Here is a 26,421-nt window from a genome sequence, read left to right on the forward strand (position 1 = left end):
ATAATTAATCGATCTGTTAATGGTCGAATTTGGTCGATCACGTGGAATTTTTAATCGATCTGTGTATTTTTTGATTTTTATCTCTGACTGCGTATCGGTATCACTGAACTGAAACACGGCCAATGAGCTGAGAATTATAAAACACAGAATACACAAATAAAAGAGTATTAATTTAAGCAAAACTAGCTTACTGTATCAAACCTTGCTAGCATGAATTACTAGGTTTTATTTTAGGATCTTTATGTTAAATAATGTTGATGTTAGAGAGCAGATTTGTTTTAGACATGTTTTAGGGATGTAAACTACTTTGATTGTGAATTCTTCAACGGAAGAATGAGCATTTATTGGTGCATCAGGATGCAAAGTGCAAATTTCCTGTGGTAAAGTTGCAAAACCTCTAAAGCTGTTGGAGCTTTTTGACCCCAGCAGAGTAAATATTGTAAATAATCATGTAAGCGTGCTCCATGAGTAATAAAGGTTCCCGCTGAAAAGGTGAGTTCACAATGCATGCTTTTTCTTTTCTTTTTTTATGCAATTCATTTTTTATTAACTACTTAATATTCAGACAATTTTTTTCTTTATTTTAGGACTATACTGGATATACAGATATATATGATGAGAGGTGATCTAAGGAATCATCGCACGACGCTGCGACTCGCACATCTTTTATGTTAAATCTCGACCTGAAAAGTGAAAAAAAAATAAGTAAAAAGGACAGTGGTGGAAGAAGTATTCAGATCCTTTACTTCAGTAAAAGTACTAATACCACACTGTGAAATGACTCCACTCCGCTCATTTTAACTACCTAATAAACTTTTAAGTGGTTTAATTAATAAAAATGGGTAATCATTTTAAATGTATCATGTTTTTCATTTTCAATCTTGACCTGAAAAGTAAGTAAAGCTGTCAGCTAAATGTAGAGGAGTAAAAAGTACAATATATGTCTCAAAATGTAGTGCAGTAGAAGTATAAAGTTACATAAAGTGTACATAAAAGTACCTCAAAATTGTACTGTAAGTCCAGTACTTGAGTAAATGTACATAGTTACTTTCCACCATTGCTACCTGCCTCTTCTAACTTATACATATCAGTTAAGAGTCCTCCTTCAGAAACTGTATGAGGATTAAAGGGATAGTTTGTGCATTATCATACAAACCTTGGTACAATTATTGTCAACGCCCTCCTGAGGATAACCCTTTAAGGCAGGGGTGTCAAACTCTGGCCCGCGGGCCAAATTTGGCCCCCAGTGTAATTTTATTTGGCCCGCGAGGCAATACCAAATTATTATATTATTATTGTACTATAAAAGCTGACCCACCGGTATTATACGGCACATTTACCGCTAATACTAGATTTATTATTGTTATTTTATTTTTAAATGTATTAACCTGTTGAAAAACTTTATTTTGATATTTAAATCAGAAGGATGCAAATAGAAAAGAGGCATATGATTTTTATTTAATAAATTAATGACATTGATGTGTTTTTTATTTGAAATTAGATTTTGCATGTCTGCACTATTTAGTTATATATTGTATGTTTATAAGCGTTGCTGGTTCCATATTTAATGTTAAAACAAAACATGTTTGTTATATATTAAAAGGTTTCTTTGTTCAATGTTGGCCCGCGATTTTATTCAAGTTTCAAATTTTGGCCCATTGTGTATTTGAGTTTGACACCCCTGGGTTAAGGTTTTATTGATCGGCCCCTAGGTGGCACTGTGGTGGCAGTCTAATTTCATATTTGGTACCGTGGCCACACTATAACACTTAAGGCAATGAAATTCGTAGGGGTGGTATAGACTGGCCCCTGTGACGCAGCATGCCCCGACGGCCCGTTCAGTACTGCGCGCAGTCCTCGTTTATACATGTTATTGCACTGTTATTTTTATATATTTTTAACCCTTGTGTAATGTTCATATTGTTGTTACTCAGCCAGTGTTTGTGGGTCTGATGGACCCGTTGCATTTTGTGGCTTTTAATGCCTCACAATCAAACACTTTTACGTTAAAATACTGAACAGATGTTTATCTTATCCAAATTACAAGCAGTATAAACAATATATATGGTTAATATTTGCCCTTTACCTTTGTTAGGTCACATTTATAACTTATTATGCTCTGCTCTCATTTTCTCGCACATTTGACCCTCTGATGTTCTGTGTACCTACACTCTGTCCTCCTCCTGTCTAGGCCTGCTGTGTGTGTGTGTGTGTGTGTGTGTGTGTGTGTGTGTGTGCGTGTTCTTGTACTTCCTACATAGTGAGGACCAGAACACATTTTTAACCAACAGTGTGGGGACATTTTTGCAAAGTGAGGACATTTTGGCCGGTCCTCTCAAAAATGAGAGTTTAAAAAATTAACTGAAACTGTATTGTGTGGTTACAAAAATAACTAAAACTAACTAAAATTATAGTGAAAATGTCCTTCGTTTTCGTCATTGTCAACTTTTTTCATACATAATGAAGATGGATAAGACAAAGGAAATGAAGGCAAAATTTACTGTGACCTCTTTTAAACATGGTATTGTTTAACTGTTATTTTTAAATTTTAATATTTGTTTTGCTTTTTATTTATTTTATTTTTGCTGTGTGAAGCAATTTGGGCTGCATGTTTGTATTAAAGTTGCTGTATTAGAGTGAATGAGAAGTTGAGCTGTTTGTTGTGATGTTTCTGTCTCTGACCTCCTGTTTCCCGTACAGAGAGGAGGTGAGGGCAACCGGCTCTCCCCCTCTCTCTCTCTCTCTCTCCCTGTTTTCTATTTTCTCTCCTCTGTGTTTCTGCAGCTGCTGCCCGTCACTCACTGGTCTGTTGGCAGAAGGTCGCCGGCTGAAAGGACTCTGAGCTTCTTCTTCTTCTTCTTCAGCAGCCATGAAGCTTCAGGCTGCAGCTCTGAGCTCCGTCTTCCTGCTCGCTCTGCTCTCATCTGGTGAGTTTTTAACTTCACACATACATTAAACTACAGTTGTCAAACTGCCTTTGTCTTAAAGTTTAGTTGAGCTAAAGTTGGACTGATTCTCAAGGCAATTTTAGTATTAAAGCAGCAAGATAGCAAGCCACTTGTAAATATCTCTATTTATTTTCAGCTAAAACATTCACAATTTTCTGCACTCTCCCCCTCAAATATTCGCCTACAATGTTAGAAAATACTCTTTAACACTTTGTAACGCTAAACAATATGAACTCTTGGAGTTGTTAGTTTCATAATAAGTTGACAGAAATTTATTCTGCAACATTTTTGGTCAAGTATTATTCATTTTTAAGTCCTAGAAATGCCAGAGAAATCATTACTTCAGCTTCTCACCTTGCAGACATTTCATTATTTTTCTGATAGGTGAACAAAACAAGGAGTTTCAACATGTCAACTTGGGCTTTAAAAACTTGTGACAATCTTTTTTTTTTTTAAACTATTTAATGATTTTCTAGATAATCGGTTAATCATGAATATCACCCACAGAATAACTTGTTATACTGCTGGTTTTACTGCTGGTTTTATCCAAAATTAAGTTGGGCTACAGTTTGTTTGATGACTCTTTGAAGGCCGATACTGACTCTTTTAGTATCTTATAGCAGCAAATATTCAGCGTCAGTTGTATTAATTTGATTTTAGTGCATAAACACACACGATTTTCTGCACTTTTCCCTTTGCTTACTGCTTACAAGGTTAGAAATTCCTCTTTAAATGCTTGTAACACAGGTTATTTAAAGCTCTTCTCAGTGAAAGTATTTAAACTCTGCATCTATCAACAAGTAGTTGATCAGCATAAAATGAATCTGCAAAAATGTTGATAATTGATTGTTTTAAGTCCTTTATAAACAAACAAATTCACTGGTTTTGGCTTCTAAAATCTTCATATTTCATAATTTTCTGAGGGTATCATAATAATTGGCTAAAACAAACAGGTTTAATACATCAACTTGGGCTTTAGGAACTTCTGACAGACATTTTCTTGCAATTTTATGGCCTTTTTTGCTATGAAATTATTAATAGATTCATTATAAAAGATAACCCACACATTGAGCTTTTATTTTGAACATGTGTTTTTGAAGAGCCTTGCTGGTTATTTTAGTACTTTAATATAAATATCTCTATTCACTTTATTTCTATGCTAAAATGATTTGCTTACAATGTTTTAAAAAAAAAACATTTTTAACAACTTTGACACTGAAACTCCACTGAAAAGTTGTTAGCAGCTCTTCTAAGTGAAATGACATAAACTATATAGACTCCTTAGTCAACAGACTAATGAAAATGTATCAACAAAAGTTTAAGATTAATCCTTTCTAGCCTTTTTTAAAGAAGAAAAAGTGCCAAAAATTCATTATTTTCAGCTCCTCAAACAGAGACAATAAATTTTATTATTTCAACTTTGGTTTAAGGATCTTTTAACAGACATTTCTGCTTTATTATTTTACATTGATCACAATGAAAATACTATAGTAAAATAGTAAAATATGCAACTTTTTAATGTTAGGAACCTCCAACTTGTAACTTGTATCAGTCAAAGTCTCTGACTGCTTTGATTTCATTAAAAAGTCAATATTTCTGACAGTAAAACACAAACAAACACGGCGGTGTGGTGAGCTGGAAGTGTTTAAAGGGAGAAATGTCTGCCGGTTACTCTCAGTGTGTACATGACAGCTGGTGTTACAGCAGCAGAACACAGAGCAGCTGCCATCATACCCTGAAATATGACCGGCATGGAAGTATCCACACACTCTCCGACGCTGTTTGTTTTCCTGTGTGTGTGAGTTACATTACACAAGTATTACTTTAGTTTAGAAACTGTTTTGCATGAACTTTCTTTCAATTGCAATTGCTTCAACTACAACAACAACAGTGTGTAAAGGAGTGAAAACAAGCACAAACCTGAAACATCTACAGCAGTAAAATGCAATATGAATTCAAAAACACCAGATATAATAACAAAACACTTGCAGAGAACATTTTACACATACAACACACATTTTACTGCACAATCTGTTCTAGATTGTACATTTTGCTGGTTCTGGACGGGTTTCATGAATGCATGACGCTGCATAAATGACACATGAAAACATGAAAAAATGCATGTTTTGTTGACTTAAACGTGTGTGTGTGTGTGTGTGTGTGTGTGTGTGTGTGTGTGTGTGTGTGTGTGTGTGTGTGTGTGTGTGTGTGTGTGTGTGTGTGTGTGTGTGTGTGTGTGTGTGTGTGTGTGTGTGTGTGTGTGTGTGTCAGAGTGCTGGGGCAGGAACGAGGAGGAGCGCCTCATCAACTACCTGATAAAAGAACGAGGATACAACAAAGAGCTGCGTCCCGTCGAGAGGCAGCAGGACGCCGTCGATGTTTACCTCGCACTCACACTCTCCAACCTCATCTCTCTGGTACAGGACGTGTGTGTCTGTGTGTGTCTCTGTGTATCTGTGTGTGTCTGCGTGTGTGTCTCTGTATATATTATACTATTGTACGACACCTTTATATATACTAAAAAATGTGTCCAGGCTACAAAAAGCAGTTTTTCTGCAGTTATAGCAGTAAAAACAGTTATTAAAGTATAGTTAATGAGTAATTAAAACAATTAAATACACTGTTTTGATACTCCTGTTTATCTTAAAGTGAAACATGAGAGAGAAAAATTCAGAGTTGATTCTCTCTAATCTCTTATTTGTTTCTCATTTGTAGAAAGAAGTCACAGAGACTCTGCTGACGAACGTATGGATAGATCACGTAAGTAAACACTACTTTCTCACTTTGCCTTATAGGCAGCTTTTTCTTCCTGAATACTTCCGATAACTATCGATGTGTGTGTGTGTGTGTGTGTGTGTGCTGATAGACATGGACTGACTACCGGCTGTCGTGGAATACGACAGAGTTTGACGGCATCGAGATGCTTCGTCTGCCGACCAACATGGTGTGGCTGCCGGAGATCGTGCTGGAGAACAAGTGAGATTTCCTTCTTGTTTATTGGAATATTTGGAGACAGAAAATCATCCAAACGTGTAATAAACACAGCGTACTTCTGTCGTACAGCTCTGACACAATTACTGCTATTATTTTAAAGAGCTGGCAGCTTGTTGGACTCTTCTTATATCTAAAAAAAACCCAGAATAATCACGTGATTACAAAGGAAACTTAAGAGGAATTAATACACTTGTGATAAACTCTGCTTTGTGGTGTGCCCCAGGGTTCTGTCCTTGGTCCTCTTCTGTTTGCCTTGTATATGCTTCTTCTCGGACAGATAATAAGACACTATGCAGATAATATTAAACTCTTTATCTTAAATCTTTAAATCTACATTTCAGATGCACTTGAAGAATTTGAAACTAAGCCCGCACCAGCTGTTTTTAAAAAATTTGGCTTGTAATGGTGAAAACTCTGCATGATAAAGGAAACTTAAGAGGAATTAATACACTTGTAATTTTACTTAAAAATAAAACTATAAATTAAGTGTAACAGTGTTGCTTCATCTAAAACTCTACTTTGTGGTGTGCCCCAGGGTTCGATCCTTGGTCCTCTTCTGTTTGCCTTGTATATGCTTCTTCTTGGACAGATAATAAGTCACTATGCAGATGATATTAAACTCTTTATCTAAAAAATTCTGTTTTAAATGACTGATTATCATTCAGTTTTGTTGGCTGTAAGCGGCAAAGTATTACAAGTGTAGTCTTGTCTTAAGGATTGGCTGAATGTCTTTGAATCTACATTTCAGATGCACTTGAAGAATTTGAAACTAAGCCCGCACCAGCTGTTTTAAAAAATACTTTTTTTCGGCTTGTAATGGTGCAAACTCTGCATGACAAAGGAAATTTAAGAGGGATTAATACACTTGTGATTTTACTTAAATATAAAACTATGAATTAATGGTTGAACTACAAATTGTTGCATTGTCAAACTAATGGCATATTTAGTTCAACCTCTTCTCTGACTTTAATCCTACCTGCCCCCTTTCTTCACCAGTAACGACGCCCAGTTCGAGGTGGCCTACTACAGTAACGTACTGGTGGATTCTACTGGTCTGTGCTACTGGTTACCTCCCGCCATCTTCCGCTCCTCCTGCTCCATCAACGTCAACTACTTCCCCTTCGACTGGCAGAACTGCACGCTCAAATTTGTGTAAGATTTGTGTTTGCATAAAGGCTGTGGTGTATTTAAGACACTTGTAGAAAACTTGTCTGAAAAAGAAAATTTGTACAAGGTGAATGGTAAAGAAAAACTACAGTTTAAAATGTTTCTTTTTTGAAATTTTGGAACATCCAAATATTCTTTAAACAGGCAAGTTATCAGATTACTCCACATTTTTAACTGGAACTATTTTCTGTTGACAGTATTTGGATCAAACTTATCAAAAACAGTTTTTTCTAATATGTTTATGTATTTTCAAAATATTGTCTAGTCTAGACGACAGATTAAAGATCAGAATAATGAAGTGTGAACATACTGATCAGGATTTAGATGTCAATTGTTGGATCACAAGATTTGTGCAGAAATCCACCAAACAAACATCAGAAAGTTGAGCTTCTAAACCACAAATCAAGCGTACTTTAAACCCAAAAATCACAAATACTCACAGGATAGTTCAGACTAACTGCAGATGTTTATGCAGAAAATAACACTTCTGTTTTTCATGCAAATTCATCACTTTTAAGCATTTTGGCTTTTCCCAAAGTTTTCCTCAGGATGTTATTGATCAAATTAAATGTTAAAATTTCCCGTGTTGCTTTGCAGCTCTCTGACCTACAATGCCAAAGAGGTCCGGATGCTGCTGAAAGAAGAAGCAGATGAAACGAGCAAATGGACGGTGGAGTGGATCATCATCGATCCGGCCAGCTTTACAGGTACGTATTGTAGATACTCCACATTGCCACCTCCTCTCACTCCCTCATCTTCCTCCTCCATCTACCTCTCTGTACTTCTCACCACTATGGGCAGCAGAGCCTTCAGCCGCTTACTCCATGATTTCAGTGCACATCCTTTATTTTCCTTTGTTTTACTATTTTCTGGCACCGCACTTTCTTTGTTTTGTTTTATTTCTTGTGTCTTGTTTTTTAATTCCCAGTTTTGTCTTGTTCAAACTATTGTACAGTGTCCTTGAGTGTTAGAAAGCCACTTATATTAATATTTTATTCATTTATTAATCCCTCTGGAAGGTTCCCTCAGGAAATTGCACTTCCAGCAGCAGCACAACACCAATACAATAAAATAGAATAACAGTTAAAGAATGTTATAGATGTGCAAAATTAGAGAATGCAAGAGACAATAAAAATATAAATACAAGGGGATAATATACAAGAAGAAATACTGTATGATATTTACATGAGGGGGTGCATAAACAGTGCAAAATGAGTGCAAGTGTATGAAACGGCCATGTTGTAGTTGATGTGGTGTAGTGCAGTGATTCACAACCGGGGGGCGCCAACGATCAGCAAAGGGCAAGGCTTCATGCAAGTTTGAATATCTGTGTTTTTCAAAAGTAAGTAATTTAGCATATAAGTCAGGGATGGGCTACTTAAATGCTGCAGGGGGCCACAATTATTCATGGACACTACCACAGGGCCACATATAGGACCGTGCACTTAACCAGATATGATGAAACTGCAATTTTAAATATGTTTACAGTGCAGTAACTTAACATATTTCTTGCTCAAATGCATGTATAACAGTATAAATAGGAATACAAAAGGTTTGAAGCAAATAAAAAATAACCACTTACTGTCATTTCTTTTTTTCAGTGCAGCAGACAGCAGACCAACATTTATTGCAAGAAGTATTTTTGTGCATTTTTACACTGCACTTTTAAGATTTCATGCTCAAATGCACGTAGTTGTACTTAGGGCCACTTCAAGTGAGGGTGCGGGCCGTATGCGGCCCCCGGGCCTCCCATTGCCCATCCCTGATAAGATAAGTGTAAATTTAACCTCTAAAAACCGAAAGTCTACACAAATTTGGTGTCCCGTGAAAGCAGAAACTACTCTAATTACAAAGACGTGTCACTGTGCAGCGAAAACCCAGCAAGCTAGATGTCAAATATTCTCCTCAATGGAATATTACTTTAATCCTTATATTCTCTGCCTATTCTCTCCGTGTTTTTTTTAATTTCTCGCTGCTTTTCCCACAGAGAACGGCGAGTGGGAGATCAACCACCGGCCGGCCAAGAGAAACACGTACAAGCACATTCCCATGGAGAGCAACAAGCACCAGGACATCACCTTCTACCTGATCATCAAACGCAAACCGCTCTTCTACATCGTCAACATCATCATCCCCTGCGTCCTCATCTCCTTCCTGGCCTCGCTGGTCTACTACCTTCCCGCCGACAGTCAGTACACACTCTGTTTACTCACCTAACTCACTATGCACAAACTTCTACTTTTATATGAAGGTGAATGAACGTTTGTTGGCTTGTGAGGAAACATTTTCCTTTTTTTTCATCTACATGTTTAATTTCTTTTAGGGTCAATGATTGATTCAGTTTGAGGTTATAATGACGAGGGTTTTTTTCCTGAATTTAGATTAAATGCACAATTTAATAAACCTTGTATTCACATTACTACACATTTACTATAAATATTAGCTGTTGCTTGTTTTTTTGTCTCGTTATGTTATAATTGTGTTGGATAAATAAGGGATGGAGGCTTAAATCTGCAAAGAACGAACATCTGGTTTGATATTTCAAATCAAATCAAATAGCCTTTATTGTCATTATATAGGCAACTATACAACAAAATTGAGTGCCACTGCATAAGGTGCATAGTTATGACAATCATAACACAAAACAACATGAGTAAAAACATTTTTAAAAATGCCGAGCTAAACAAGGACAAAAACAAGAACATGTGATGTAACAAATTAGTATAAAGATAAATAAATGGCTACTGAAAATGCTATAATTTATAGATGAGGTAGATTGAATGTTTTGCACATATCAATTGTATTACACATATTTTATATGTCACTGAAATTTAAAGCGTGCTACTTCCTAGTTTTATAAAATAACAATCATCTTTTCCTCTCAAAACATTAAAAATTTCCTCAATCTGTTTTCAAGCTAGCCAACACAAACAGAGCTCTCCTGCAAACTGGCCTGGAAAATATCTTGGATATTTGAGGTTTTGGATTTTTTAGAGAACAGGATTCATGCAGTCACCTGATGTGTGTGTGTGTGTGTGTGTGTGTGTGTGTGTGTGTGTGTGTGTGTGTGTGTGTGTGTGTGTGTGTGTGTGTGTGTGTGTGTGTGTGTGTGTGTGTGTGTGTGTGTGTGTGTGTGTGTGTGTGTGTGTGTGTGTGTGTGTAGGTGGTGAGAAGATGACCTTGTCCATCTCGGTGCTGCTGGCTCAGTCTGTCTTCCTGCTGCTGATCTCTCAAAGGCTGCCGGAGACTTCCATGTCTGTTCCACTTATTGTCAAGTAAGAATCACCCAAAAAAGACACAGAATTAGAAAATTATTAATTAAGAAAATAATTTTTTTAAAAGACACAATTTTTTTTTTTTTTTTTATTAATTAAAGGGACCTTCCATTCATATAAAACTCACATTAAACTTTCATATCAAGGTGGGGGGCACAAAATATCATTACAAGGGCCGCAAGTTTGAAACCCATGTCCTAAATTATTGAGATGCAGCTGTACATTTAACTCTAACAGAATACAAACCTGACCCTCTAGAGTCAGAGCAACAAACTGACAGTGATGATGGTGAACGGCCCTCTAACGAGTCGTTCTCTCTTATAAGGAAAACAAATAGTTTCTTTGAGTCAAGTTTTCCCTTCTGCTGCTGTCAGATACTTGATGTTCATCATGGTGTTGGTGACGGTGGTCGTGTTGAACTGCGTCGTCGTCCTCAACCTGCACTTCAGGACGCCGAGCACACACGTCATGTCTGACTGGACCAAGAAGGTGACACACACACACACACACACACACACAAACACACTCATTATAACACACAAAAAGCAGACACACACACACTCCAATGTGCCTGAAAATGCACACGATACCATTACGTTTATTTTTGTTGACAAATGCAAATATATAAAATAATATACGAAAATAACTATTAAACAAAATGAGTAAAAAGTTAAAGTAAAAAGACGTGAAATTAAATATATAAAATGTTAAAAGATAGATAGATAGATAGATAGATAGATAGATAGATAGATACATAGATAGATAGATAGATTTATAAAATTACTTAAATAATATATATATATATATGTTTATATTATCAATATAAAAATGTGATATTTATATTATTTACATAAAAAGACTCATAAAATGAATTAAATAAAATATCAGAAGCAATAAAAAAAACTTTAAAATAGTGAAAATAAAAAGATATGAAATTAAATATATTAAATATATTAATCTCAAAACCAATAAAACCATTTAAAAAAACACTTAAAATAATATAATAGCTAGCCATTTTCCATGGTTTTCTTGACAATGATTTTGGTTATTATCAAGAAAACCATGTTAAATGTCTAGATATCAGCTCTTAAATTAAACTCTTATCAGCTATTTTTGTTGTTATCATTATATTTGTCCAAACAAATGTACCTTTAGTTGTACCAGGCATTAAAATGAACAAGAAATTGACGAAAAGGGTGGTCTAATATTTTTTTCCATGACTGTATGCATATATAAAAGGTGCTTTTATATATATATATATATATATATATAGTATATATATGAGACTAACCTTTGACTGACTGGTGCAGTTCTTCCTGGAGCGGCTGCCCCGCATCCTGCGCATGTCCCGCCCCGCGGAGGAGGAGCCGGCCTGGGACGGAGCGCTGCCTCGCAGGTCCAGCTCGGTGGGCTACATCGCCTCGGCCGAGGAGTACTACAGCGTCAAGTCCCGCAGCGAGCTGATGTTCGAGAGGCAGTCGCAGAGACACGGACTGACAGCACGAGCCACACACGCAGCAAGTACGACCAGCCAGCACTCAGCACTGGTTAATAACCCTCTGGAGTCTCCAGAAGCTCCACATCATGACTTGTTGACTCCATCCAGACTAGAAAACAAAGCAGCGTGGAGCCCTACTGTAAATTTACCTCTAAAGTTCTGGCTGTAAACTCCATGAGGCCAGTTTCAGTTTGATGATGATATACCAAGTAAAACTGGAGACAAGCTCAAATATATTTAGTATAAAATGATAGAACTGGATGGAACCCTCTTATATGTTAGATTTAACACATTTGTTCACATTTGCAACATTCAATTTTTTTTGCATGAGCATGATAGTGTTTTGAAAGTAAAAAAAAGATTCAAAACCACATTTTATGTTGGACTAAAGGACTAAAAAAGACACAAAATGACCAAAAAAAGACACAAAATGACCAAAAAAAGACAAAAAATGAGAAGACAGAATGACCAAAAAAAGACACAAAGTAACTAAAAAAGACACAAAATGACTTACAAAGACACAAAAAGACATGAAAAGGATTCAAAAATGGACAAAATAGCCCTATAAGACTCCATAGAGTTAAACCTGCAGTAACTTTTTGGCCTCTGGGTGCAGCAGGAACAAGCTGTGACATCTTTTTTAAGTTGATATGAACATATTTTGACCTCCAGCAGTCACAGATCACCATGATTCAGTAGGACTCTTTGTGTTTGTGTCCGCCTGAAGTGTCCCAAGGAAACCAATATTCAATATTCAGTTTATATTTTAATACCTTTTAGGACAGAAACAATCAGTCTGACACAGAAATAATCTGCAATAATCTGTATTTGCTTTATTTCTCAAGCAAAAATAGTGACAAAATGGCAAAAAAGTGTCCAAGGACACCAATATTCACTTTCTTTTAGCTCTATTTTGGTCTCCACCAGCTCCTGAGGGAAATATCTTTATCTTTAGCTGCTAAGAGCTCTACTGTGTTCTCCATTTAGTCTCTTTTTACAGCTTTTCCTCTGAAAACGATGCTGTGAGAGCAGTGAGAGGGAACCAGAACAGTAAAGTTGCAGCTGGACAGATAAACAATGAGCTGAAACTCACTATAAAGCTCCATAGAGCCAGATATTTGTCACTTTTGCTGAATGCATTGTTCTGTTTTAGTTCCATGAAACCAAAGATAATTTCCTTCTACCTTGGACATTAAAGTTCCTCACCATAACCCATTTTCAGACCAGTTTTAACCTAATTTTCTTGGTCTTATGTGGGACAAAAGGCCATGATGAGCTCTGTGCTTGGTTTGCTAGAACTGGGACGTTGTCACAGATTTGCTCACCTTGTCTGTGTGTGTGTGTATTTATGTGTGTGTGTGTGTGTGTGTGTGTGTGTGTGTGTGTAGTTGTGAAGCCTCAGGACGATGGCGGAGTGACAGATCAGCTGTACGCAGAGATCAAGCCGGCTGTGGACGGAGCGAACTACATCATCAAACACATGCGCAACAAGAACGACTACAACGAGGTGAGAAAGAGAACTGCAGAGAAAAGCAATAAAAAAAACTTTGAAAAAGCAGTAAAAAGCGAAAATTAAAAGATATAAAATTAAACAAATAAAATATGTTAAAAAAAAGAAGCAATTAAAAGAAAATAATAGTAAAACACAAAAAAAAATTTAAAAGACCTTTAAAATTGTTTTTGTTTTTTAAATATATTTAAAAAATATAACAATCAAAATTTGTAAAACATGTAAACCCGGTGTGTGATCCATTCTGTCCGCAAAATTAATTAAATAGAATATATTAGAAAATACAAAGAAGCAATAAAAAAATTACTTTAAAAAAGCAGAAAAAAATGTAATTAGAATAAATAAAATATGAAAAAATTAGAAAAGAAAAGCAGTAAACAATATGTTAAAAGACTTGAAAATATAAATAAATATATATAAAAAATATAAGTATCGAAATGTGTCCACAAACATGTAAACCCGGCGTGTGTCCCGTTGTGTCTGCAGGAGAAAGATAACTGGAGCGGCATCGCTCGGACGGTGGACCGCCTCTGTCTCTTCCTGGTTACCCCGGTGATGACCTTCGGCACCATCATCATCTTCCTGATGGGCATCTGTAACCACCCGCCACACCTCCCCTTCAAAGGAGACACACACGACTACAAAGAGGAAAACCCACGCCTGCTGTAACACACACACACACACACACACACACACACACACACACACACATTAGACAACACAAGTTTGGGTTTAAATCCAGAAGTTTGTTGCTTCTTATTCTTATTATTTTTCCAGGTAGCTGTGTGTGTTTTTTCTTTGAAATTTGAAGTGAAAAAGTATTTCAGTTTGTTACTATTTTAATTTTATTTGTGTGGTTTGAATAAACATTTACACTCAGCACCTTTTGATTTTGATTTTTGTTTCTATTATTTGGTTTTGGGTTAAATATTCCAGTCCGACATACTTTATAATCCGTTTTAAATATTGTTTGTACAGTTTTTCAAAACTCAAATGCAGTATAATATTATAGAAAATAAAAAACGGATTAAAAATATATATATATATAAAATATAAAAGTAAAAAGTGAAAATTAAAAAATATGCAATGAATTAAAAAGATATGTTAAATATCCGAACCAATAAAATAATTAAAAAGCACAAAAACAATATAAAATGACTCTTAAAATTAATTTAATAAAATATCAGAAGCAATAAAAAAATAACTTTGCAAAAGCAGCAAATTGTGAAAATAAAAAGATATTTATATATATATATATATATATATATATATATATATATATATATATATATATAAAATATGTTAAATAAAGTAGCAATAAAAAAATAAAAAATCACAAAACAATATCAAAAGACTCATAAAATTGATTAAATAGAATAGAAAATGTCTGAAGCAATAAAAAAACTTTGCAAAAGCAGTACATAGTGAAATAAAATGAGATGAAATTAAATATATAAAATATGTTAAAAGAGCACAAAAACAATATAAAAAGACTCCAAATTAATTAAATAAAATATAAGAATTGATTCAAAAAAGTAACTTTGAAAAAAGCAGTATATAGTGAGAATAAAAAGAAGATTAAAAAATGTAATATATAACATGTTAAATATCAGAACAAATAAAAAAGCACAAAAACAATATAAAATGACTCATAGATTAAATGAAATATAAGAAGCAATAGAAAAATAGTTTGCAAAAGCAGTACATAGTGAAAATACAAAGAGACAAATAATTAAATATATAAAATATGTTAAATATCAGAACCAATACAAAAGCACAAAAAAATAAAGTAAAGGATTTAGGAACAGCCTTTTAATGCTTAAAATAATAAATCTGCTGTGGAAAAATACAGCCGGCTAAGTGAAAGTGAAATTCTCTTTCCAAATATCAGGTTTCAAGCTGAGCGGAGGCTTCGTGTGGAGTTGTCTGACAGGTCGGAGCACATTATGAATATTATTATTATCACCACTTAATAAAAACACCAGCAGTGGATTAAATACCAACATGTGTTTGTTTAAAGGTTTCCTCCTCTCACAAATATCTTTCACTTCTTGTTCCTCCTGCTGGGTTTGTTTGAGCTTCACAGATTTCACACCAACACTTTGTTATTATTAACGTTTTATTCTGAAATATAAAGATACAGAAACACACAGTCACAGTATTAAAAAGGGATATTTATGACACATTCGTCTGATTAACTTTGTTCATTGAAATCATGTCAGAATAATACAGAAACGGATCCTTCTTTACTGCATGAACACAGCTTAATGTCATCTATAAAATGTGAGAAAAGACAATAAGAAAGCTGTTACACGGGAAATAAAACATCAAACTCACAATAAATGAAGAAAATCTGCATCAGAATCTCGTTTTGACTCGAGCCAAGCATCAATAGTAACTTAACACATTATAACATAAAAAGTTTTATGTCATAACATTAACTTTTTACATTTTATTGAGAAACATTTCATGTTATAACGTGATACTGAGCTATTTTTTTTTATATCCTGCCGAAGAGAACAAATAGAGTAAAAAAAAAACCAAAGCACCAAAAACAACATTCTTACAAAATGACAAGATAAGTTTGTGGAAAAAAATAAACATAAAATACTAAAGCTTGACTGTCAAATATGACTGTTAGCTTTTGGTAGCTACATTTTTTGTTGCTTAATAAGTGAATATTTTTGTGATTCTTCTATTCTTCTGCTGCTGTTGAACTTTATTTAACTCTTTTTCTGTAATAGAGACTCTTTGTTGTGGTTTTGTGGTTGTCTGGTTTCTCTTTGTGGTCATTTTGTGTCCCTTTGTTGTCGTTTTGTGTCTCTTTGTGGTCATTTTGTGTCTCTTTGTTGTCGTTTTGTGTCTCTTTGTGGTCATTTTGTGTCTCTTTGTGGTCATTTTATGTCCCTTTGTTGTCGTTTTGTGTCTCTTTGTGGTCATTTTATGTCTCTTTGTTGTCGTTTTGTGTCTCTTTGTGTTCATTTTGTGTCTCTTTGTGTTCATTTTATGTCTCTTTGTCGTCATTTTTTGAATATGAGTGAGTTTCTGCTGGAAGTTTCAGGACTGAATTTAACAATAAATTCCTAGTCTCCTAGCAGGTGAAACAAAGCTTTCAGGACCTTGAGAAAAATATAATTTTAACGGGTTATAAAATGCGGAGAAAAGCAAAAATAATAATTAAGAATTTTGAATAGAAAAATTTAAATAGAATATTTATAGTTTGATTTATATATAAAAGCTGCACAGATGAATATTTAGTTTTTCTCTCAATACCTGAATCAATGAATAAAATCAAAATAAATCAGATTATTTAGTATCTGAGCTATTTTTTTATTTAGTTTGAAAGAAAAGAAGCCTTTCTAAAAATGTCCCTTTAGACCCCTTTTCCTCTATTTACAATAAAACATTATTTCTGACTTAATGTTATTTTGGTTGGACTTTATATTTAAAATGTTCATGTTTAAAAAGTTTAAAAAGTTTTTCCATCATATTTTTTTCACACTAGATGTCAAAATTGATGTCCAGTTTGCACTAATTTTTTATGACAATGTACCACTATCAGTATGTGTCAGATTAGTTCTCATGCACTGTCCTGTTATCATTCGTAGCTGCAGTTATTTGTTCTGTTTCATTTCGTCATCATATTTAATCTTCTGCGTCTTCCTCCTCGACTGACTCGGCGTTCACCTCGACGTTCAAAGCCTCCGAGGTTCCTTCTTCCTTCTCTCGTGCGGCTCTCCTCAGCTGTTTGACTGTCAGAGAGAAAAACATTTAGTGGTACAAGTTTGAATTCAGGATTTAAAACATGCAGAAAACTTTTTTTAGCAGCCCGAAAGATGCAGTTGAGGTGGTGTGTGCAGATGAGGGCGGAATCTCTTTGGTAACACTAAGGTTGTTTCTCTTTCTGGTCGTTGTGTATCTCTTTAGGTTGTTTTGTTTTTCTGTGGTTATTTTGTATCTCTTTGTTGTTGTCTCATGCCTCTTTGTGGTCATTTTGTTTCCTTGTGGTCGTTTTGTGTCTCTTTGAAGACACAAAACAACAAAGAAACACAAAATGACCACAAAGAGATACGAAATGACCACAAGTAAACACAAAATAACCACAAAGAGACATAAAATGACCACAAGACACAGATATCATCAAACAGACCCAAAGAGACACGAAATGACCACAAAGACACACGAGACAACCACAACAAAGAGACACATAAGTCCCTATTACATAAATAGAGTTAAATAAAGTTTAACAGCAGCAGAAGAATAAAAAAAAACCACAAAAATATCGTAAGAAAATATGTAGCACAGTGTATTTATTTGTTTCCACAAACTTATCTTGTCATTTTGTAAAAATGTTGTTTTTGCTGTGTTTGTTTTTTTACTCTATTTGTTTCACCAGGAAATAAAAATTAGCCTAGTATCTCATATAATAATATAAGATGTGGTCATTTAGTGTCTCTTTGTGGTCGTTGTGTGCCACTTTTTTCATTGTTTTGTCTTTGTGTTCAACCTGTGCCTTTTTGTTGTGTTTTTGTGTCTTTGTGGTTATTTTTTTGTCTCTTTCTGGTCGTTTTGTGTCTATAAAGCACTTTGAATTGCCCTGTTGTTGAAAGGTGCAATACAAATAAACTTGCCTTGGCTATTCGTCAAGATAAACACACCCTGACCTGAATCTATCTTAAACATGACCAGAATGCAGATGGATGTGATCAGTTTTTAGGGTGTGTCATGCAGCATTTTGTTTCTATCCAACAAGTTGAACGACTTACTGTAAAAGCCGGCTAACGCCAGCGCTGCATATGAAAGAATCAGCAAATAAATGAGTCCAGCGATGACGATGGCATAGATGTACCCTGAATAGTCTGAAAAATGAAGAAGAAAGACATCAATCAAAACTCAACACACATCAACGGGCTCTATTGGATTATATTTAAGACCATTAAAGTCAGCAGAATTATTTCTAAGCAGGTTCTGTTTACATTGTACTCATGGATGAACTGACAACTAACACTAGATTACTTTACTACTGAAGAGAACCTAAAAATTACATAATTCTCAAGGGGGTTCTGAAGCCTTTTCCACATATTTTCACTATGCATTTTTTTCCCCTTTAGCATAAAATGTCTTGCTGCACCAATATTTGTCACGCTGCTTTCGTTTGTAGCAGCAATGGGAGCGCTCCCATTGCAAAGGGTTAAAAAGGTTAAAAACAGATCCTGACTGGAAGTGGGAATAACTCTATTATGTATTTTGTGCAAAATAACACAGTGATATTGACATATGGGAAAATGCAAGTTGCATTTGTTTTATCAATAAATTAAAAAAAATTGGAATAAAATTTAATTTATAAATACAACACTTTTACAAAAAAGGGGGGGGGATCGTGTCTCCATTTATTGTCCTGTTTCCAGCCTCTCCTGTCCTCTCCTCTCAGCTCTGTGTAAACAGCCTCTCCTCTCCTGTCCTCTCCTCTCTGCTCTGTGTAAACGGACAGTGAATATTTGTCTCTGAGGAGCAGAATTTAATGTTTTTAACAGGATCTGGTTCGGGCAAACGCTTAATTTTAAATGACACATGGAGAATAAAGACATTCTGACACTAATATCAACATTTAAAGCTTTGTTTCGGTCAGTTATTCTAATGGAAACTCTTATAACCTGTGATCCATTCAAGGACAGTCGGAAAGCTCAAATTCAGAATATAATGCCTGTTTTTACAGTTTCTTTCTACGATAAATGAAAACCGTTTTGGGGTTCAGATCTCTAAAGGGCCACATTATGTGTAATCACCTTCAGTAACTGTGACGTCCGTCCAGGTGACGTATGTTCCTTCAGGTGTGCTGACCTCACAGGTGTAGCTTCCCTGGTGCTCCGGCTTCAGGCCGTACAGGTGCAGGTGTCTCCACGCGGAGAGGTTGTTGTAGACGTGAGGCTGCCACTGGTCCCAGACCTTCAGCTGGGACCTGGAGATGGAGAGGATGGGGACGCTCCTGTCCCGTCCTCTCAGCCTCCAGGTGAGGTTAAAGCTGCGAGGCGCGGCGTGAGGCAGACTGCAGGAAACCATCACAGTGTCGCCCAGAGAGACCGAGACAGACGCTGCAACAAAAGGTAAGAAAGACAGTTTAAGAGCATTTCTCCTATGACATGACTTCTTTCAGAGAAGTGGAAAGAAATCATTCAAAACAAACATTTCAGTGTGTATTTTACTGTATTTTGTAGATTTCTATTGCAGAGTGTGGTACAGTGAGCGAAGTCTAAACCTTCGTTAGAAAGCTCCCACTCTCCTGCACAATATAACATGTTTTACATGCTCTATATTGTTGTTGCTGTGAATTAAATTCAATATTTTGACTTCAAATGGTCATTTGCATTAAGAAGGTATAAAAACCTCTAAAGGCCATTTCCTCAAAATGAGTTATTTTCATAAATCTCAACTTCAGCTCCACTTACAGACACCAAACTGACCAGTTTTATTCCTAACTATATTGTGAAGGTTTCTACAATCACTCATACCCTGATTTATAGAACATTTTGTGCGTAAAAACATAACAAAAATAGTTTTTTTAATGACTTTCGACAGTACAAAAGGAGATATCCTAATTTCCTTCCGTAAAAAGACTTGAATGTATTATATCAACAAAATAAAATAATTTAACTACTTAAAAGAATGTTTACATAATGTTCATATTTATGTCCTGGAAATATATGCAAATTAGTGCATAATTAATCAGTTCACACCTCATTTGCATATCTAAACATAACATTTCAGAAAACTTGTAATGAAAAAGAACATTTATTATTTTATATTTTTATATATTTTATATTATTAATAATTAATTAAAACATAATCACCAATTTCTTTTTAAATAAATAAAAGTCCTGAAAAGGTTAAGAAAAATAAATCCAAATATAATAATACAAACATTCTAATATATATATATATATATATATAATTGTTTTTTATTACTTAATTAAATCAAATGAAGCCCTGAAAACCTTAAAGAAAACGCATAATAAATGAAAAATCGTCAAATAATTTAATTCAATGAAATCCTGAAAACCTTAAAAACCTAAAATAATTTTTAAAAAAAACTTCAAAAATAAATGTGTTAAAACAAATGAATCATAATTTAATGAGTTCACGCCTCATTTCCATATCTAAACATAACATTTTAGAAAACTTGTAATGCAAAAAAACATTGTCTTAATGTAAATAACAAACTGGTGAATTTTCACGGTGATATCTAGAAGTTAAAAAAATTACCCCATCCACCTGTAGAGTAAATTTAACAGCAAATATGAATTACCTTCGTGTTTTATGAAAGCTGTTTTACTGTTTGAGTCGCAGGAAACGCAGCAAATGTACGTCAGATTTGTGGCGTTGTTTCCCGCCAGCGTGAGTGAACTCTGGACGTTGTAGAAGCCGAGTTGGTTTTTCTGTGTGTGTGTTTTGTTGTGCAGGAGTCGAGGGTCGGTGGGAGGATCCGTGGACCAGGAGACAGTCGGAGCCGGGAAGATTCCTTCAGCTCTGCAGGAGACCGAGTCACCGACCAGCTCCACGTCAACCTCCCGCACCGGAGCTACCAAACAGTCAAGATAGAGAGGTTACAGCTAAATAAACCAAGAAATTAACTTTTATTTAACACATTTTAGGTTCCTGTACTGTACTTGAATATTTCCTTTTTATGCAACTTTATACAACTACTCCACTGTAGCTCAGAGGTCAATGTTTTACTTTGTAATTCTCTATATTTGTAAAGATTTTTAGGTCTTTAAATTTATTAATTTTTGAATGTTTTCAAGACTTAGATTTATTATATATTTTTCAAAAGATTTTTTAGATTAACCCTATAAAGCCATGTGTATCATATTAGATACAGTGATTTTTGAGACTTCTACATCATCAAAAACCTGATGTATACATGTGTTGAAGATAAACAAACTGAACAACAAATTGCACAAAAATACCGGATGTAGCAAAAATGATATGCAGGTTCCACGAATGGATCAGTCATTGCTGCATTAAAAAACTTCATATCAGCAGATGTATGATGTTGTGTTACATAGAAAAAATATGTATTTTGCATGTTTGAGGAAAAAGGAAAAGTTAAAAATGTTGTTGTTTGATGTTTTTGTTAGTTCAAGAAAAACAAACTGTGAGCAACAAATTGCACAAAAAGACCTGATGTATCAAATATGATACAAATTAGAATTCATATATGCAATTTATTTATTTTTTAAAATTCGTCAGCAAGTTAATAAGCACTCGGTTTTAAAAAAAATTGAATTTTCTGGCAATTATTTCATGGTTCAGGCTTTATAGGGTTAATGTGTTTTAATGTATTTATTTTTAAAGTTTTTTTTAGGTTTTCAGGATTTAATTAAATTAAATTATTCTTTGTAGATTTTTAGATTATTATGTTTTAAATGTATGAATTTTTTAAAGGTTTTTAGGATGCCATTAACTCAATTATTTTTAGAAGATTTTTTTAAAGATTATTATGTTGTTATTTATTTATTTTGGACAGTTTCCAAGACTTTAAGTAATTAAAAAAAAAGATATATATATACCGGTATATGATTTTAGGATTATTATGTTTTGATTAATTTATATTTGAAGATTTTCAGGACTTTTATTTATTTAAACAAAATACGTCATTATGTTTTAATTAATTAATTAATTAATTTTGGTTTTCAGCACTTATTTATATTTTTAAAAATCTTATGTTCTAATTTATTTATTTTTGAAGGTTTTGAAGACTTTAATTAATTAATTAATTAATTGAATTATTTAAGATTTTTATATTATGTTTTATGACTCGTTTTCTTTAATAATATTGTCTCCTTTCTGCAGCCAGTGCAGTCGCCCCCTGGTGGCCGTTAGAAAGAATGCAGGTTTACGGCATTTGTGCACTATTTGACGACTCTGCTTGGCCTCAGTCCCTTTAGTGCATAAAACAATGAACAGTGACTTCTTGCATGCACCTTTCAGCACCAGAGAGATGATCCCGGACTCGTCGGTCCGCGGCGCCGTCATGGTGATGCAGAAGTATTTCCCCTGGTCGTGCGGCGTGACGTTCCTCAGCAGCAGCGTGGCGTTTCCCTCCAGGACCTGGTCCACGAACAGGCCCGTCCTGTCTTTGTACTTGTCTGCAGGAGAGTTGTGTCCGACCACGAAGCTGGTGTCTCCGTAGCGCGTGCAGCTCACCACGGCCTTCCTCTTGTACCACATGATCCTCGCGCCTTTACCGTCAGACTGAAACTGACACGGCAGCACGCATTCCTCCGAGCTCAGGCAGGTGATGGTCAGTTCTGCAGACAGGAGACACATTCATTCATTTAATTATAAAATGTATGTTAATGAATGGTTTATTGTAAAAAAAAATAAATAAATAAATAAATTAAAAAGCATGTTTACCAATGAAAAGTAATTCTGTAATGTATTTCAAAGAGTGGTTTATTGTAAAATAATAATAATAATGTTAAGTATTCATTCTTTTAATGAAAAAAATAATATAATAATGCTAGCAAATTATTAGTAATTCTATAATGTATGTAAATTAGTGGTTTATTGTCAAAAAATAAGTAAGATAAGTCAATTTATTGTTTGCTTTTTCTGATACATTTTGTGTACTCCATGAGATTACCCATATAGATAATGTTAAATATAAACAAATATTGCTCTGGATATGTGGGTGTTTTTCCATTGACAGACAATGGAAAAGCACATTCTGGAGATTCAATCATAAAACCTCTTTTTTTCTCTTCAACCTTTTAGATTTCGAGAATGCTGTTTTGAAGACAAACAAGCTTCTCGTCAAAAGTGTTCAGGTAACATTTCTGGTGTAAAATTGCACAGAAAAAAACTTTTTAACCCTCTGGAGTCCATGAAACCACCTGCATATTACTTCTTCCTGATGTGAAGACATAAAAATGAAGCAACATTGAGTCTCTCCATCAGCTTCCCTCTAAAGTTCTGGCTTGAAACTCCATGTCAGATTTTTTTTGATGATATTCAGCCAAGTAAAACTGGAGATAATGTCAAATATATTTACTTTAAAAATATAAAACTAGATATTATCCTCATTGTACCTGTTATATGTTATATTTGCAACCTGTGTTCTTATTTGCAACATGTACATTTCTGTGTGTGAAACATAATTTTCAAGACCATTTTTTTTTTTTTCCTTTGTTTCTTTTGGGTTCAAAATTTTGATCAAAAACTGATACCAACATGGCATGGTGAAGATTTTTTAACAGATTTTAACGGACATAATAGCCGAAGATTTCAGAAGGTTAAAGCATCAAATGATGTAAAAGAAAAAAAAACAAAGAGCAGGAAATATTTAAATATAAACAATCATTGCTCTGGATATGTGTGGTTTTTTCCATTGACAGACAATGGAAAAGCACGCTGCACTCGTGGCCAGTGTCCAAGGTGAAACATGATATGTTGGTAATTTAATCCCTGCAACATGTTGTGTACTGTAAACTTTCTCCACCATGTGATATTACCTGATATCTTAGTTGATGGAGGATAAAATACACACACCTTCTGTGCAAAGGTTTATTCTAAAGCTCCAGTTGGCTTTGTTAACTGAATCAAGTGGATATTTTCCAAATATTTATTATTATTTTAATAAAATGACCCCTTTGTTTTTCCCTGTTGAGTTGAAGTGGAAGGAAATTAACAAAAAGACAATTATTTGTATTAAAAATATGGAAGATAATCATTTGATTTGAGCTTCAGGTAAACTTCTGAATATTTTTGTTTGTTTGTTAAAATGTTCATAATATAATAATAATTATTATATTTTTTAATTATTTAATTAATTAATAAATGGTTAATTGAGCATTAATTAAACTTCAGTATTTTACTGTACTAAAAATAAAAATGTTAACAAATTATTAATTATATAATGTATGTTAATGAACGTTTATTGTAAAAAAAAAAAAACAATTTAAAAAAGCATGTTTACAAATGATTAGTAATTCTATCATTTATGTAAAAAAAATATAAATTAAAATATTTTCTTACAAATGATTAGTTATTCTATGATTTATTTCAAACAGTGGTTTATTCTCAAATTATTAATAACATCAGCAAAGTATTAGTAATTTTATTTTTTATGATTTATGTTAATGAACTGTTTATTGTTAAAAAAAAATAATGTCAACACATTATTTGTTATTTTATAAGTTTTATATATTGGTGGTTTATTGTCAAAACATAATCAACAATGTCAACAAATTATTAGTAATTATACAATTTATGTTAATGAGTGTTTTTAAAAAAAAACATTAATGTGAACTTATATAAGTAATTCTATAAGTAATTTAAATTAGTTGTTTATTGTCAACAAATAATTAAAAATTTCCACAAATTATTAGAAATTCTATACTTTATGTTTATGAGTGTTTTATTATTAGAAAAAAATGATGTCAACAAATATTTACTTATTATGAGTAATAAGCAGAGTTTATGTCAGGTGTATTTTCTTTAGTATTTCATGTCTGCTCACCTTTTCCTTCTGCTGGGGAGAAAGTCCACAGGAGAGAACAGAGGAGAAGATATTCATATGCTGCCATCTTTAATGACCAAAGATCTTAATGTTGATTAATAACTTCAGTGTTTCTCCTTCGTGTCCCAACAGGAAACTGAACTTCTCTGTCCCGTCGAGCGAGTTAAACCAAGGAGACAGCCTCCTCCCACATGATGCTCTCACCTGAAACCAAAAGCTCTAAAAGACCATTCTGTCTTCAGCACAATAACAGAAACTTTTGGATTTAAATAGCAGATAAAGTACAAAATCCCTCTCGCAAATTAAAGGATTAAAGCTATTAATTAAATATGACCTAAAGGGGAGACACTACAGCTGAATAGGGTCATTTTTTAATTTATAGAAATCATCATGAAACTTCCCCAGTTTGTTATTTACATTAAAAAACTTTTTTTTTTTGCATTACAAGTTTTCTGAAATTGTATGTTTAGATATGCAAATGAGGCGTGAGCTCATCCAATATGCACTAAGATATAAATCTGATAAATATGTTTTAATGTATTTATTTTTTAAGTTGGTTTGTTTTAAGTTTTTTTTTTTTTTAGGTTTTTAAGGTTTTCAGGATTTCATTTAATTAAATTATTATTTGATTATTTGTAGTTATGTTTTTTTTTAAGGTTTTCAGGGCTTCATTTAATTAAATTAAGTAATTCAAATATGTATTTTTTTTTTTTTTTTAGGATTTTTGGATTATTATGTTTTTATTTATTTATTTTTGACAGGTCATTTTTGAATCTATTGATTTATTTTGGTTTTCAGGACTTTTATTAAATTTTTAAAAAATATGTTATGTTCTAATTTATTTCTTTTTGATTTTCTTTTTTTATTAATTAAATTATTTAAGAGTTTTTCGATTATTATCTTCTTATCTATTTCTTTTTGAAGGTTTTCAGGACTTTTGTTTATTTAAAAAAAATATTTTTAGTTGTCATTTATTTACTTATTGTTAATTTTTTAGGGGCTTTCATTTATGTATAATTTTCTTTCAATTAATATTATTTATGGTTTTAATCCTCTTTCGGGATTCCAGAAAATTTTGTCATATTTTTAGGGAACAAAATCTTATTAAAATATAGAATACTAGTTGATTATAATAATATGGCAGCTTTAGTCCACTCTTTGTGTTATATTTTTCACATGATTTTTCAATTATCAGGGTTGCAAACATAAAAAAAAAAATGTAGCAAACTAATGTGATATTTTAGACTTGCTTAGCAGATAAACTAAAAACCTTTCACTTTAACTTCGCACAAATGTCAGGATTAAAGCTAGTTATTAAATAAAATAAATATGACCTAAAGGTGCTCTTAAATTTAGGAGTTCTGAGTGTAGAAACAGATCTGAACACGCTTTTGAGGCATTATTTAACAAAATACTAATTGATATCTGAAGCAACATGTATGATTCCATAATTTGGCTTCAGCTTTAGTCGACTATTTGCATTTAATTTGTGCATATGATCGGATGTTTTT

General features: G+C 33.6%; 2 protein-coding genes across 2 annotated transcripts; one reads left to right on the top strand and one right to left on the bottom strand.

Moving 5' to 3' along the window:
- Positions 1–2,858: 2,858 nt before the first annotated feature.
- chrnd (cholinergic receptor, nicotinic, delta (muscle)) lies at positions 2,859–14,061 on the top strand. The gene is made up of 12 exons (XM_059327155.1): positions 2,859–2,927; positions 5,220–5,365; positions 5,664–5,708; positions 5,815–5,924; positions 6,939–7,094; positions 7,707–7,816; positions 9,097–9,297; positions 10,273–10,384; positions 10,759–10,873; positions 11,695–11,905; positions 13,271–13,389; positions 13,879–14,061. The coding sequence occupies exons 1-12, from the start codon at positions 2,870–2,872 to the stop codon at positions 14,059–14,061; spliced, it is 1,566 nt and encodes a 521-aa protein (XP_059183138.1). The 5' UTR covers positions 2,859–2,869.
- Positions 14,062–17,037: 2,976 nt separating this feature from the next.
- Positions 17,038–24,977, bottom strand: LOC131962416 (V-set domain-containing T-cell activation inhibitor 1-like). Its single transcript, XM_059327417.1, has 6 exons — positions 24,911–24,977; positions 22,374–22,700; positions 20,696–20,968; positions 19,179–19,484; positions 18,159–18,251; positions 17,038–17,144 (listed from the first exon to the last, which is right to left on the bottom strand). The coding sequence occupies exons 1-6, from the start codon at positions 24,975–24,977 to the stop codon at positions 17,038–17,040; spliced, it is 1,173 nt and encodes a 390-aa protein (XP_059183400.1).
- Between the last annotated feature and the right edge of the window lie 1,444 nt (positions 24,978–26,421).

This window comes from Centropristis striata, chromosome 23 (genome assembly GCF_030273125.1).
Source record: "Centropristis striata isolate RG_2023a ecotype Rhode Island chromosome 23, C.striata_1.0, whole genome shotgun sequence".
NCBI classification, from domain to species: domain Eukaryota; kingdom Metazoa; phylum Chordata; class Actinopteri; order Perciformes; family Serranidae; genus Centropristis; species Centropristis striata.

Bases quoted from the DNA above. Each gene is read 5' to 3' on its own strand.
- LOC131962416 (XM_059327417.1), bottom strand. From the start codon at position 24,977: ATGGCAGCATATGAATATCTTCTCCTCTGTTCTCTCCTGTGGACTTTC. The intron at 22,701-24,910 runs GTGAGCAGACAT...TCCTGTCTGCAG, and splicing joins CTCCCCAGCAGAAGGAAAAG to AACTGACCATCACCTGCCTG. The intron at 17,145-18,158 runs GTAAGTCGTTCA...TCTCTCTGACAG, and splicing joins GGCGTTAGCCGGCTTTTACA to TCAAACAGCTGAGGAGAGCC.
- chrnd (XM_059327155.1), top strand. From the start codon at position 2,870: ATGAAGCTTCAGGCTGCAGCTCTGAGCTCCGTCTTCCTGCTCGCTCTG. The intron at 5,925-6,938 runs GTGAGATTTCCT...TTTCTTCACCAG, and splicing joins GAGATCGTGCTGGAGAACAA to TAACGACGCCCAGTTCGAGG. The intron at 7,817-9,096 runs GTACGTATTGTA...CTTTTCCCACAG, and splicing joins CGATCCGGCCAGCTTTACAG to AGAACGGCGAGTGGGAGATC.